Raw genomic sequence first — 16,006 nt, forward strand, 5'->3', positions numbered from 1 at the left:
CGTGTTGAAGATAGGTATAGGAACACTGCTGTGCCAGTGTACCTTGAGGACGTAATAATCACCTCGACCGCGATTAGAATGAAAAATACCATTTTAATCATAGCTTATTGCAAACAAATTACTCCCGAGGCTTCTAAAAAGCGACAAAATTGTCTGCATTTAGGTTCTTTGTTTATTTCCCTTTATGACATCAGTTTCGATATAATCAGTGATTAGTTCAAGAATTTTTTGGCATTTAAAGCAAAGAAAGGAATATCCATTATATAGTGTGAGGTCTGTAAGCACGACCTCGGCCATAGCTAACGCTACTCTATAACCTACGCTACGCAGGCACAGTCGAGAAACAATCATATTTCATGATTGCCTGCTGCCAGTGTTGTAAACAAGTCATTTTGAAATAACTTAAGTCCAAGTATTTTGCGAAAATAACAAGTTAAGTCCCAGTCCAAGTTATCGTTTTTTCCAAGTCAAGTCCCAGTCAAGTCATTATGAGAGCAAGTCAATTTCAAGTCATGTCATTGACATAAAAGTAAATTGTTAAACTATTGAAATTGGTAAAATTGTCCCATCATAAGCAACAATTTAACTAAAAAACTAACACAAACGCAATATACAGCACTTAAAGTGATTAATGTGCAAAACTTAAAATAAATTTTAATAAAAAACACTTAGTTTAATCCCAACTTATTTGACATAATGACTTAAGTCCAAGTCAAGTCATTTGTCCAAAAGACTTAAGTAAAGTAAAGTCATTTTGGTCAAAAGACTTAAGTCAAGTCAAGTCATTTGAAAACATTTTTTTATGTGCCTATATCCGGGTAAGCAACAGTTATCAATATAAATGTGCACCAGAATAAATGTTTTCCATCGCCAAACATGCCACTATTGGCCACTATTGAAAAAAACGTTGAAATGTAACGATAAGAAGAAATACAACTGGAAATATTACGTGTGCCTGTCAAGGGTGGCATGTTAACTGGGGCAACAAATTTCGCTAGGATCGCAAGGATCGCTAGGATCGCAAGGATTGCAAGGATCGCAAGGATCGCAAGGATCGCAAGGATCGCTGGGATCGCTAGGATCGCAAGGATCGCTAGGATCGCTAGGATCGCAAGGATCGCGAGGATCGCGAGGATCGCTAGGATCGCTAGGATCGCAAGGATCGCAAGGATCGCTAGGATCGCTAGGATCGCAAGGATCGCAAGGATCGCAAGGATCGCGAGGATCGCTAGGATCGCTAGGATCGCAAGGATCGCAAGGATCGCTAGGATCGCTAGGATCGCTAGGATCGCTAGGATCGCAAGGATCGCAAGGATCGCTAGGATCGCTAGGATCGCAAGGATCGCTGGTAGGAAGAGGTGTCCACGTTTCTGCCAAGCATCGTTAAAATAGCAGTAACAACTTCTGGCAGGGAATCAAATGTCGAATGCGTTTAAAAAAACGGTTGTTCGGATAGTAAGCCTTATTTGGCAGCAATATTCCTATGACCGTAATTTCCATTGTGCACCGTCTAAAAACAGACAAAATTAAAAATATGTGTAGAAAAGTAAAATGGACACTTCCGGCGCAATTTTTTTTGGAGTTGAAAATTGTATTTCGGGTTGGAAGTGATAGTTATGGGTGTTATTTGGGGTTATAGTTCTTGATTTCCAACACATTTCAGTTATGTACCAATTTAAGCAGAACCTTAGGAAGTGAGCCACAAACAATTTTCAAAACAAAAGTGGGCCACGACTATAAAAAGGTTAAGAACCCCTGCTCTACAACGTTATGATGTTGTCATTTGAACTAGATTAGCGCTTCTTGCGCCGTGGAAGACTGACTGCCAAGTGCCAAAGTGCGTCGTGTACAAACGGAAAACGAACGGTATTCAAAAATATTGGACATACATTTTTAATTTTTTTTTTTGAAATGTAACAAAAACTTGCAAGAAATTTAAAAGAAATGCCGGTATAACCTCCCCAAAATCGCGCTCGCTTCCCACGCCAGGTGCGCCCGGAGTTGAATAGGTTAACACACACCGAACTAGATTAACCATTTAGGTTATCGCGTTTTCTTAAAGTGTTTTTTACACTTTTCAATATGAATAACGACATGTGGATTTGAATTTTAGGCCAAACAAACACTTTTTGTCCCGCTTTGCGCCAATGCTTTACTGCCTCTTAAAAGTAAATAAACACGTTTTTAAGTGCAAAAAATGTCCGAGGCCTGTCTGATTCACAGTTGTTCTAACATTTTAATAACACATTTTTTAGTTATCATTTTGTGCGGCCCGCAGAGACCTTTTTAGTTTGGTTTTGGCCCGCGACTAGAAAAAGGTTGCCGACCCCTGATTTAGAGCAACACGTTTAGCAGAGTAATGACTTACCCATAAAACAAAGTTATCCTAACAATGTTTTCCTATAGGTGCACTTTCTGAACACTCAATTTAAAGTGGTACAATTGAAAACATTTATTGACCATCAATTTTACAGCAAAGTGTAAATATGACTCTTAGATGAAAAAAATGTATCTACAGTAGAAAAAAAATCAACTTTGACCGTGTGACCTACAAAAGCAGTGGGCCCTAGCAAACAACTAACAAAGTGCTAGAAAAAGATGTTAGAACATTTAAAAATTGAGATAATATGATCTTTACATAAATTTCCGTTTAATACAACAGCAACTTTTTCTATCGTGAATTCATTTAAACTAAAGCATCAAGTGTATTCATCCTTCGTCATTTTTTTCAATAGTTCACTCAATATCTCTTACTTTTGTTTTGATCCTCAAATGCCAAATCGAGGATTTTAGCTTTATTTTCAATCATACTTAAACTGGGTGTGTATAAATCAATTTACCCGTCGAGATTTTATACAACGCACCTAGGGGCACGTGAAAGGGGTCTTATTCAATATTCAGCGTACCATCCAAAGAGTTTTATTTCAAATTCTTTGTTTTGACTGATAGACCAAAAATGCCGTTGGACAAAAGAGAGTTTTTGTTAAAGTCTGAATTAGAAGATGCGAACTAGAATTCGATCACACAAGCTATTAACAAGTTAGATTAGAATTATATAGATTTAGCCGCATTTTGCTCTAATTCATTGAATTAGCAAACTAGATTTAGTTAGTTGTCCAAGTCTGCATACAACAACACTATCATCGTATTGTAGAGCTGTTTTTGCAGTTGGAGATTTATTACCACCAGATGGCGTCAAAAAGCTAAGAAGTAAGACGGGGAGTCGAAAAAGCAAATCGACAAATATTTGTTTGTAAGTTTAATGTTTATGAAAGTATAAGTATGTTTTTACGTGAATGTATGAAGTTTCACAAACTCAAGCCATAATGTGTAGTCATAAAAATGCAATCTCAAGAAACCTGCTTATCCATGTGCGCAAATAGGCAGCTGAAATCGTAGTCTATGACTACACTCGAAGAAAATGCGATAAAACATTTACGCGAAGCAAATGCAGGTCCACTAAACTGGCGGACTACAGTTCTTATCCGGGCCTCTAAAGCGTTAAATATATGGACTAAAATATGTCCAGTTTATAGCAGACCTTAAATTCCCTTGCATTTACGGGGTTACCAGACCTGTTCCATTCGCACTAAGAAAAATTAACTGAATAGCTTAAGCCGTTCTAGTTTTGGGTCTTTACTAGATTTGCACTAATTTCGTTGTGATAATGATGCTATATGTATAATTTAGTGGTTCCCAACATTTTTCCATAGCGACCCAAAATTAGGAAAATATTTGGACTTGTAAAATAAATATTGAACTGGTAAAAAAAACTCGCGATTTTTGCGGTTGTGAGCAAGGTTTGTCATTTCTTTTTTAAATTTTAAACATTTCTAATGAGTGTGTGTATTTCACAACACTTTTTTTACTTTTGATGAAACACGAACCTAATCCATCACGTGACTCACGTCAAATATATGAAGGGATTATAAAAATATATACTTCCAGGTTCGTGTTTTTCTAATGACGTGCAAATTGTGATGAATTCTTTTTTAGTCACACCCTTGGGTTAAACAGAGTGGTGTGAAGCTACAACAATAAGATTGAAAAACAGCTGTGAGCTTTGAGTGTTGTACTATTGTTAATATAAATAAGACGTAATTGAATGGCAATTAAATAATTAGGAGTACACTGGCCGTGACTGACAATATTAACTTACTGTACAAAACCCATGAATCCTTATGTGAGTGATTCTGATACGGGATTACTCTTGGGGTTCGACGCAGCTGTTTCAAGGGTTAGGCGAGAACGTCCTCTGAAACGTAAAGGCTGTTAATTCAAGCTAAATCCGAATCTCTTTTATGTAACAAGGTGTCATGTAACGTTATAAATTGAAAGTTTTTGGCCAACTTAACCTTTTGATTTATACCCAGTTTCAGCTGCTAGGAGGAAGAAACAAATACTGAGAGAAAATTTGGGGTTTGACGAAATCTTGCAGAATAACATAGCGGTTCGACAGGTTGCCAAAGGTTAAGAACCACTGCCTTATGTGAAATATTATGACTCATGTCCTCAAACATGCCGCATAAAATGGAACCTATTAAGAGCATACGAAATAACAAAACCAAGGAAGTGGGGTATTTGATTACTTAGTAACAAGATAAAGAAGGCAGGGGAAACGATAAGCAAACAAAAAACTGGCAGTTGACTTTAACTTATCCAGTATTTTATATACCTATACATTTTGTTGGGATAATTAAAAATTTGCAATATAATGTCTTGCTTCAGTAAACGAAAAGACAATTCTTTCTAAAAATATCTTCCATTTTTTTACCTTGTCTTACAAAGAACCTATACTTTTAGAACCAAGTCCAATAGTACACAGATTTTATATATTTAATTAGAAATACAAGTCCATCCTTTTACTATTTTTGCTTGGCAATTACATAAAAGAAGTACTATTGTTTCTACAGGAGTTTTTATAGTTAATTAATATTATCAGTCGATCCAGTCACTTATTTAGCTGGTTCGTTTGCAGCCGATCAATACTCCAAATAAATACAGAAGACACAACTGTATTATGGTCAGTTTTATTGCTGCCTTTGGACGGCAGAACGACACGACAGATTAAGAGGGTGTTTGAGCGAAGTGTGCTGATTTGAACCTGGGAAATAAAGTCTTGCTTTGTCTCACAGATATGACTAGAGCTCTATAAGCAAGTGAGCTTGTAAACCACACCTGATTGTGCAGAGTATGCCTACAGCTAATCTAAGATTTTACATTGATATAGTTGCGCTAATTAAACACCAAGCGATAAGATGATTGCCCTATTGTTCAGAAAAAGTCTTACCTATAAAATGTCGTAAAAGTGGACCAAAAAATAAAAAAGCCTAAATATGCGCTGAAGTCAGCTTTACAAATATGCCATTGATTTTGGATCCCACGATGGAAGATGTTATAAAATTTTAAACTGTGTAATCGTTCAAAGCATTGAGGTTACAGCGACGTCAGCCAGGCCGGAGTTGCTTTACTAAAACTAAGAAGTTAAACTTTTTCAGAAAAATCTCCAAGTTGAGCAAAACACTGCCCTTTAGTTTACTTTAGAGTTAGACGAAGCTTCCTGCGTAACTTATTTTTAATTTCAAAGAAGTTGTATCAAATTTTGTCAGAGCTGAAACAGCAACTATTACTTGTCTATGAAAGTCAAACAAAAAAAGTAATTTAAATACATAGGTTGCAATTTAAGGATGCATATGACAATTGCGAAGTCCCTATTAGTTACATTTGGAATTATTTTGTTACGTAATGCCCCATAAGTGTATTTCAACACACTTTTAAGGCATCCGTCACTTCCCCTAACATGTTTGTCAGTAGATTCTAATTAAGCAGTCAACAGTTTTAATGGGAATACTATTTTTAATTCAAATCCTGAATCGTCGCAAGAAATTTGTCAAAAACTTTTAAGACTGCTATCCTAACGTTGCTTTTCTGTGCTGGCAAACCTTAAACTGGTACAGCAAAAACTGCAGATGCTTACTTTAACGTCGTTTATGTAGAATCAATTGCCACGCCTTGCCACAAAGTGTCAAAAAAAACAGGTTAAAAACAGGTTACTATACAGGTCAACTAGTCGCACGAATATACATCACAATATACGAATATTACGTCACAATGTTCAGTGACAGATGGCGGAGTAACGCAACGTCTGGGATTATAAAGTAGTTTTAAAGGAGCGGTTAACTTTCTAACAGTTTTGCCTGGTGGACCCTTTGCAATTTTGATATTTTGCGGCCCTGCAAAAATTTAAGGGTCAGTTGACCAATGTTTCTTATAGTACCGGTACACTAGTACAGTCACCATTCTATATCTAATCTCTAATGTAAAATCTTTCTAACTATTGCGAACGATTCGCTTATAGCAGGAAGTACAGCAGAATGTATGCCTTGTGATGTTACAAGAGCCATCATAAAATACGCTATCTTATCGAAAAATAATAGGGCATAACTAATGACTAATTATGATGACAGATAACGTTTAAAGACTTAAAGACTAATTTTTATTGCAGACCCTCTAAAACTGCTGTACGGGACCCTATAGTTCAGTGGTTCTCAAACTGGGGTCCGCGATCCATTTGGGGTCCGCGAGACAATTTTCTGGGACCGCGAAGCAACTAACAAACCATTCAACACTACGTTCCTGAAGAAGAAAATGTTTTGTGCATCAAAATTTTCAAGGAACTTACTTTACCAAGGGAACACACACAATAATAATAGCTATGCTGTACATAGACCTAATTGTGAGACAAAATAAGAAAGCCAAACTTAGGCTCGACCTATACGCAAAGGTGACATTACGTCAACGTAATTCCAACGTGTTTGCACTCGTCACCCAGGCTACGATTAGTTGTTCATTCACGTGATTGCAAGTTTCGAGAGTGGAATTGTGCATTGTGATGTCATAGTGTTGTTGCGTTGCGCTAATGAGAATTTGTTTTTTATGGCTTGCTGCGCTGTCACCGTGGGCGGTCACGGTTTAAAACTTTTCGTGATTGCTTCACTCAAATAAAGTGATTCGTTAGAGGGTCAACTTTTTCCGTGGATGTATATTTTGAAAGGGAGACCGTGAGCAATTTAAAAAGTTGCTGGGGGACCGTTGCGTATTTTTTTTCAAAAAGTTTGAGAACCACTTCTTTAGACCTCAGTTTGGGAACAATTTTTTTAAAGGGATAACGCAATTTGTGACAAACCATTTTGGTCAGACTATTGGATCACGTTTGCTCAGATTTTCGCAGCACAGAGGGTAAACTCTTTGTGTTTTTAAAAACTTAGAAACATAAAATACAGCAGTCTTTTCGTTCTTTTACCTGGCGCGTTTTTCAGTGCCGATCTCGCCATTATAATACGAAAATCCCATTTAAAAGCGTAGGCGTGAACGTGTGTGGTGCACGTGAGCCTGGTTTCGCCCGCTTATAGAAACCTTCGTCCAAAAACATATTTACACGCAGTATTACAAACACATTTTATTGAAAGAAGAAGCAGTCTCATTTTGGCGCCCCTGTGCCTTGGCGCCCGGGGACATATGTACCCCACCACCACCCCCCTTAGCTACGCCTCTGGCCTGGCGTTGCATGAATAAAAAAAAAATTACCAACTCTAAACTAATAAAAAAAAATCGCTTTGCACAAATGCTTTGTCGCCTTCTCTTTGATTGTATTTAGACTAAATTTTTATTCGCGCAAAATCCTTACTTGCTTTACAAGGTCCCGTTGACGTTTCTGACATCGTCCTAATAACAAAAATGAGTTCAGTTGAATTGTCATCAGCGTGTTTATTGCTTTAACAGCAAAATTAAGGCGCTTTTAGTTAAAAAAGTCAGTCTCTGGGATTGATCGATTTGCAAGGTGTCCATACGTTTATGTAGAAATTGTTTTAACTTTCACTGTTATACTCCCTGGTAAACAACCATTAAAGGTCATGATATCAGCCGATTTACACATACGTACACGTTGCATAATAATAATAATAATAATAATAGTAATTAATGTAGCTTTATTTATTTTACATTTTTATTGTTTTAAGTAGTTTTTTACCATTTATTTGTTTACCGAAATGCGTATTTATATTTAAAGTTTTAGACCATACTGACGGATTGTTGTTGGGAGTGGTGCGCTACTCAAGCTATTAAAAAAAATTAGAACTTTTAATGTCGGCATTATGTGCTCTGTTAGAGAGCAAGTTCTGTTGTGAAAACGCATACTAAACTAATAAATGTAGCCTGAGGTATTCAGCCGGCTCGAGGTTAAATTTGTCGCCCGTATGCGCGAAGGACCACAATTCGCAGACCTCACAGCTTCGCAAATTTACACGGGCCACGGACCGCCATACACACCATATTACAGCCTACCGACAGCTCCATACATGTCGCAACCGCATTCTTCGGGCCCTACCCGGAGTATTACGCAAGAGTTTGCCAAACGCGCACCAAGAGAGCGCACTGTTCCGGTAAATCGTACAGCGCTCGTTAAAAATATTGCGAAAGTTTATGTGTTTAGGCGGCAAGGTAAAGCGTACAATATGCGCCGCTATTATTATTTCGCGGCCTCATGTCGTTGTACAACCAGGCCATCGCTTTTGATGTTAATTTGTTCAGTGAAATGCCACCGGCCGTTTATAGCTACTATTAACAATCAGGATTTAGGTCACGGGGCACCAAAAATAGGGTAATAAGAAAGGCTAAGCAGTTAAGTCAACAAGCACATCCAAATTGTAAAAACGGCTCTATAACTGGAAAGGGCGCCATCGGCACAATCTAGTTTCTCACCACGCAGCGGCCTTTCTCGTTTATCCTGGAAAGGGCCTTGAGGACATAAACTTAGGGAAAGGCTGTGTAGTTCGAGAGTTTTATCCTTTCAGCCACCGCAGAGTTGTTCCAGCTTTGTGTGAATGTGAACAGGTGTCTGCGGTTGCTTGTTAGGCTTTTGCACTGCGCTTGTTGGGAAAATAAACCTCTATCTTTCTTGTAGCCTGAAAGGACAGTAGAAAGGGTAATGGACGTCAGCTTGCTGTACTTGCTGTTGGCGGCACTTTTGGCGACGCACCATCGCGTAAACGGCAAATCTGCGACCGGAACGCACGACCTACATCCCGGCAAAAGTCGAGCTTCGTTTGCGAGAGTTTTACTGGCGACGGTGAGAATCGAAGACGTTTCGTCGGGTGACGTTTACCACGAGTCGCTTCAGTTGCCCAGCAGTGGCGACCGCGATACACGCTGCGGGCATTTCCAAGTGCCTAGAAACGGATTCTACCGGTTCCTGTTGACGAGAAAGCGAGATTCGGCGGTGTTCGGCCTGCGGCTGAGCGACGGAAATCACACAATGGCGCTACTGTCGCTTGGCCCAAGTTGGACGGCAAACACAGATGAGTACTATCTGGAAATCGGCGACAGGTAAAGCAGGTTTAACATAAAGGTAACTTGATGAAGAACAAAATGCACCTCAACAAACTCTATACGATAAGCTATATAGGGTAAATTCTTATGAATCCCAAAAGCGTTCTGGCGATTAGCAATTCAATGTAACTCCCGTTGGTTAAATAAGTTCTTCATGCGAAAAGTAACAGCACCAATCGTCGACTATTTGCGGATCGCTGGCAGCTAAGCATCACAAATAAAAGCCCAATTTGACAGCAGTCGCTAAGGCAGAATTGTAAACTGACAACTACCAGTGGCCAAGCGGTCGAATTTACCGGCCGTCTATAACATTGCCAAAGCGCCAAAAAGCCGCCTTTTAAATCCGCGAGCGTATGGGCTAAATATAAACGAAAAGGGCGCACGTACGCGTCATGGAATACACAAATTAAACAGGGCCCGTTGTCGGGAGGCTCGGTGTATGTGGGGCTGCGTGAGACCAGACAGCACGTGCTCGCTCGCTACATTTACAGCCGATATGAAAGCATTGTACCGCGCACGGCGAGCAAACAGCCGCCGCGCCTCAGACCGGCTCGCTTTTCTGCTTGTGGCTTTTGGCCTTTTCGCCCGGCTCGCTGTTTCTGGTGCGGTGGAATGCCAAGTACGCGCCTTCGGTTGAAACAAGCCGAATATTTCGCGTTTAGCAGCATTTAAGCGCCGCGTTGCAAACTTGCACTGTGTGTTGACGAAACCTGCTAAACATGTAAGAAGAAATCTGCGGTTGTCAAATTGAGCGAAGTTGATTTCTTCAAGCATCCTTAACGCGCGCACGCGTCATAAGAACGTTGCTCTATATTAAGGTCCTAAGCATATCGCAAATAGTGGTCGCAAACAGAATGTACTGTAAATAGGAGACACACAGTCGGAAACAAAAACTAAACTTTTTTGATTTTCAATTGTTTAAAGATCGGTCGGCACAAATATTCTAAACATGATAAAAATATTCGGCTAAAATTTTATTGTTGTAATACCGTTTTTATGAAAGTCACTTGCTTGATTAAAATATTGATAATGAATATATGTTGCAAATAGTTATATTTTGCTAAACTGTAAACCATTTACAGTTAACTATTGGTAGATAGTTACTCGTTAAGAAATTTTTGCAAAAGTGACAATTTTGTTATACTTTTGTTTTGCAGAATTACATTTTCGTTGGTTAAAGCTCATCAGGCAAACCAGGAAATCGATGGAACAGAAGAAACTTTAGAGAATGAAGGTAACACTGATTGGTAAAAAGTTTGCCACAGTAAAGTTAGACCTTTTTGAGATTTCTGTTGTATTTTCTCTTGTTTGACTTTGTAATTTTAAAAAGGCAGTCCGTAAACATAATTCTTTCTTAACGAATCTTTTCGATTTAATGATAATGTCAAGGGATCATAAATACTACATCGTTTGCTGTTAAAACCTATACAGATACTAATTTTTCGTAATTCTCTTCATTATTTAGTTTGTCCCATTGACTGTAGCGTCAAGGAAATGCGTTGCTCAAACTATACCTAGGCCTACTCTTTTTCTCACCTTAATTGGAAAATGAAGTTACCAAATGAAGCTTATTTCGTGACAAAACAATGCTTCGTTACCACTCTATAGAACAGGGGTTCTTAAACTGGGGTCCATGGACCCCTTGGGGGTATACCAATGAAGTAATCAATTTATAAAAAAAAAAACGATTTAATTAGAAACAAAACGGGTTTGCACTGAATGTATTTAGACTTAATTTTTTTCACCATTTTTGGACAAAAATCAGCAAATTTATAAAAGTTATTTGTACTGTAGCGTCAATTTATGACGTCATTTTGAATTATTTTTGCCTACAGTGGTCCATGCGAGCTAAAAGAAAATTTTAGAGGTCCGCGGTGAAAAAAGTTTAAGAACCCCTGCTATAGAAACACCAGTTTAGTGAAATATTTAAAAAACTTCTATAATATTCAATTTTAGTACGCGAAAACGTAGAGCTTTGATCGTACTAAGATGCCCACTTTATAATACAGTTGTACAATATTTGGCTTTCATAAGTTACAAACAAAATTGCATCTGTGTTTTTTAAGTTTTCGTCTATTTTTAGACATCTTAACGCTCTACCTAATCACTTAATTCAGGGTGGTACAAGTTGTAAACGGACATATTTCGGTTTGACAAAAACTATGCGTGCCACAAAAAGAACTTCGTCTCAATCAAAGGAATGCGTTTGTTGCACTAATTAATCTTAGCGGCGTATAAGGATTGCTGCACGGCAGTTTTCCCTTTAAGGTGAGCAACTCCGAAATTGCGCAGCCACACCAAACAAATTACGCAGTAAAATTTGCCTTTTGCGCACTTACATCATTCTCAAATTAAAAATAAAATATCTTTACATTTTGGCCACAACAGTTTGATTTCATATTGGCCATTTTTCGTTAATGTTCGTATCTAAAAGCAAGTAAACAAATCAAATTTTACGTGATTTCTGTGCAAATACAGCCGTGTGGTCAATGGCCCTCACAAATTTAGAAAATCATTTTGATAAATGCAAATTAGCAAGAAGTGCGCGATATTGGATTGCGTGATAAAGGCATCACGTAGCTTATCTTGCTAAATTGGACGTTTTGTCAAAGTAACTCAAATAATAAAATCGCAGTTGCACATACAAGTTTCTTGAGAATATTTGTTTCATGACGTCACGCTTTGTGACGTAATCTCTAAAATTTTCAGAACTCGTCCCCATATAAAATCATGCCCCTGCCCACTCAGCCTTAAAATATTCTTGCGCACTACAAAAAATATTTGCGCAGTAGAAAATTTTTTTAGAGGGAACACTGCTGCACGGCCAATGCCTCTGTCGTGTTTTAGTTAACTAACTCCAGAAAATTAATCTACAGTGCAATTCTACTTACAGTTAGCAAATAATTTAGCAGTTACAACAACACTGCATTTGAATGTATAAGTCTTTGTCTGGGTCAGCAAAGAGGAAAAACGATGGCTATTATATATATTACCGTAAAAGGGTAAAAAGGCATAGAATTTATTATAATATAGTAATATAGTCACGTTCACTCATTGATGTGTAACTTCTTTATAGCACCAGAAGCATTGCTATCAATGACGGTATACAACAAAAAGATAGTGAGCGCAAAAACGCTGCACGCATTCTGCATGCCATTTGTTTTAGCTTGCCAATTTTGCTCGTGAGAGTCTTACTGTTATCCTTATTGATTACGTATGTGCTGTGAGGCGAAACGAGAAAAAATTCATTACGTTAAAAAAATAACTGCGGGCCTTAAAAAATTCTTCAGCATAATTTAATTTACAGACTTAAGTATACACGATTAGAACCAAACTGGAAAATAATTCTTAATTGTTCTATACGAGTAAAACACAACAAATGTATTTCTTCCGTTTAATTGCAATTTTGAATACGCATTTCGTCAAGCCGGGCGGGGATATAGGATTTTGTTTGGGGTGGTCCTGAAAAAAAAATTATAGTTACGTAGGAAAATTACGTCACAACATCACATCTACACTTGACGCGACAAAGAAGTTAAGTTAAGAACACCACACAGTTCCTACATATTGTCAAAGCTTTAGGTTGAACAGGTGTTACTTTCAATCCAAAAGCTAGGCCTACATAACGAAGATGATATCGATTCGCGCAAGGCAAAAACACCTTAATCGTTTAAGTTGACAAAACTCGAAGCGTAGGTGCTACACATACGACGCCTTTTGCAATTACATTTGTGTTCTTAACAATAGTTCAGTTAAAAATTTGGTCGCTAATTTTTTTTTAAAACCAACCAGTTTCGACATTTGAATTAAGTCCGTCCTTGAGAACCGTTGCACGTCCCTGAAGTATATCAAATGGGTTACGTTGGCGAAAATTGTAACTTTAGGCCAATAGACAGGCGTAGTTGTAGAAATTTTGTTTGGGGGGGTGGGGCTTGAATCTTTTTTCACAGACGATTTCACAAAGTAAGTTACGTCAAAACGTGACGTCATTAAATGATCTTAAGAAAACTCTATATAAAGTTCGCTTACTATAGATTGGATGTTCTGTCATAATGAAAATAATAAAAAAAAAACTCCTATGCATATATCTACAACCTAGAATAACATTAATCTCATCGTCATACGGCGCTTTTGCTTCCTAGATAAGTTGGATGAAAGTCGAACTAATTAAAATAACATTCGCCCGATGGTCTAATATGTTTTGCATTTAGTTAGTTAAGTTGGCAAAAAATCTTTATGAAAAGTATGGCCACATGTCTTGCGTGATCAGCACATCGGATTGTAGGCCTACAGTGATACAAAAAAAACTCTGTAGGCACCAACATCAAACAATTACTCTCTGTATGTGGAACTCCCTAACAGAAAAGGGTGGCAGCGATCATAAGAGTTTCAGCAAACCAAAAAGTTAAAAAAGTGTGTTGAATTGAATCTGTATTTAAATTCTTTGCGATACAAAGTTAACTGTCTTGCGACTTTAGAAGGCATAATTTAAACAGAATCTCACCTTTTGCATTGTATTTCACCGACTTTAGTTACAAGGGTATTTCTGATTGAATATTACTAATTTAAGCTTCATGACATTTGTAACTAGATAAAATTGTAATAACAGTCTGTTGTCTAACTGCTTAAGATGCTAAGTGTGAATATCAAACAGAGTTGTACCGACACTATATGAGCCAATTTCACTATAATTACAATTTATGAGGTCGTATCTTATTACATGCAGGTCGAAAAGCAAAAAACAGTCCAAGTCGTAGAAAACTTTTAAAGAAGAGAGGAGCAGTTTCACAGAGCGGACCAGACACACCAACTTGTCGTAAAGACGAATCGAAGGCGGTCGCATTTTCGGTTGCTTCCACTAAGAGTTTTGTCAACAAGGGGTCGAGTTCGAGGTACAGAAATCGAACTTCGGGATTTGGTCAAGTTTTGCCGGCGGATAACGGCAGACTGACGTTCGACAAAACTTTTGTAAACGAGGGCTTCGCGTTCCGTACGGAACTTGGGGAGTTTGTGGCCCCTGTCAAAGGGGTCTATTACTTCTCGTTTACGGTTGGAAAATATCCACGCAAATATCTCTCCGTGTCGCTAATGAAAAACGACAACCTCTTTCAAGTAAGTGCATTTATTTCTAATTATCATAAAACACTTGGCTTTGAATTTCACCGTAAACGTGTTTATTTCCAGGTGTTGATATACAACGACAGCAAGTCAAGGCGAAAGGAGATGCAAGGCCAAAACGTCATGCTGAAACTGCTACAGGGTGACACTGTTTGGCTTAAAACTTTCAACCGCAAGGATTACGCCGTGTTCAGTAATCATGGGAACTATATTACCTTTAACGGCTACCTCTTGCATTCGTTATGACGCTAAATGTCAAAATCGCACATATTTTCTTTGTGTTTATGAAAGATGTTTCTTTTACAGCATCGGAACGGAACACACAGCAATGCAGCAGGCGAACGAAATTTTGCCAAGATTGTTTTAAACCGGTGGTTACCAATATTTTTTTTTCTTTTTTGCATCGTACAGAAAACACAAATAGATTATGGCACCCTTACTGATTTTTTTGCAACTGTTTTTTTGTAATGTAACAAAAAGGAAAAAAAACACACTTTAATATGCAACGTGTCCTCGGCCTTAAAATGCAATTTGTCTTCAGTTGGACTTATTTTGTAACATACACTATCTGTGCACAATGTAAGCAAACATTTGTTCTTTTGTTTCAATTAAAACGTACACCAATAACTGTAAGCAGAAGCGTACGTAGGAAAAAATACTAAAAAAGAATCCAAAATTCGGAACAATTGAACAAACTGTGGTGTTTGCCCAATATTAGCCAGTTAAACTAGAATTTGCAGTTTTCATTATAACTAGAGACCTCCCTGTAACGTTCTATGGCGCACGTTTTTAAGAAGAGTTTTAGTAAGGGGGCCACCAAGCAGTGTTGTAATGACTTAAGTCAATGACTTGACTTAAGTGCACTTAAGTCACTGTTTTTAAATGACTTGACTTGACTTAAGTCATTTGGGCAAAATGACTTGACTTGACTTAAGTCTTTTGGACAAATGACTTGACTTGACTTCACTAAAGTCTTTTGGACAAATGACTTGGGTTAAAATAAATTGTTTTAATTAAGCAATTATTTATAAAACTGCGTTATTTATCCCAATCTTTGCACATAAAAGAGTTTTCTTGTAATATGCTGCTTTAGTGTTATTTTTGACTTGAGTTTCTCATAATCATCGGAGGAGTTTGCCGGTTTTCATAATTTAAAGTTTTACTTTTTTGACAAGGGCTGGGCTTGAAATTGACTTGCTCTAATTATGACTTGACTGGGACTTGACTTGGGCAACCGATGACTTGGACTGGGACTTGACTTGTTATTTTTGCAAAAGACTTGACTTGGACTTAAGTTATTTTACGAATGACTTGACTGGGACTTAAGTTATTTCAAAATGACTTGTTTACAACACTGCCACCAAGTATTGCGAGCGAATAAAGGGGGCCCACCACTCATGAAACGTTGAGAACCACTGATCTAAAATAATGTTTGCGTTTTGTGAAAAGTACCAAGTCGTTTACAATACCTGGTACGTAGTCTACTTGCATATATATTGCA

General features: G+C 37.8%; 1 protein-coding gene across 1 annotated transcript; it reads left to right on the forward strand.

The window, feature by feature from the left end:
- Positions 1–8,969: 8,969 nt before the first annotated feature.
- On the forward strand, positions 8,970–15,439 carry LOC146140852 (uncharacterized). The gene is made up of 4 exons (XM_083392073.1): positions 8,970–9,384; positions 10,545–10,621; positions 14,114–14,499; positions 14,572–15,439. Exons 1-4 carry the CDS (start codon positions 8,987–8,989, stop codon positions 14,749–14,751), a joined length of 1,041 nt encoding a protein of 346 aa, XP_083248199.1. The 5' UTR covers positions 8,970–8,986; the 3' UTR covers positions 14,752–15,439.
- Positions 15,440–16,006: the final 567 nt, after the last annotated feature.

The sequence above is a fragment of the Ascidiella aspersa genome, chromosome 6 (assembly GCF_963924565.1).
Source record: "Ascidiella aspersa chromosome 6, kaAscAspe10.2, whole genome shotgun sequence".
Taxonomy (NCBI): domain Eukaryota; kingdom Metazoa; phylum Chordata; class Ascidiacea; order Phlebobranchia; family Ascidiidae; genus Ascidiella; species Ascidiella aspersa.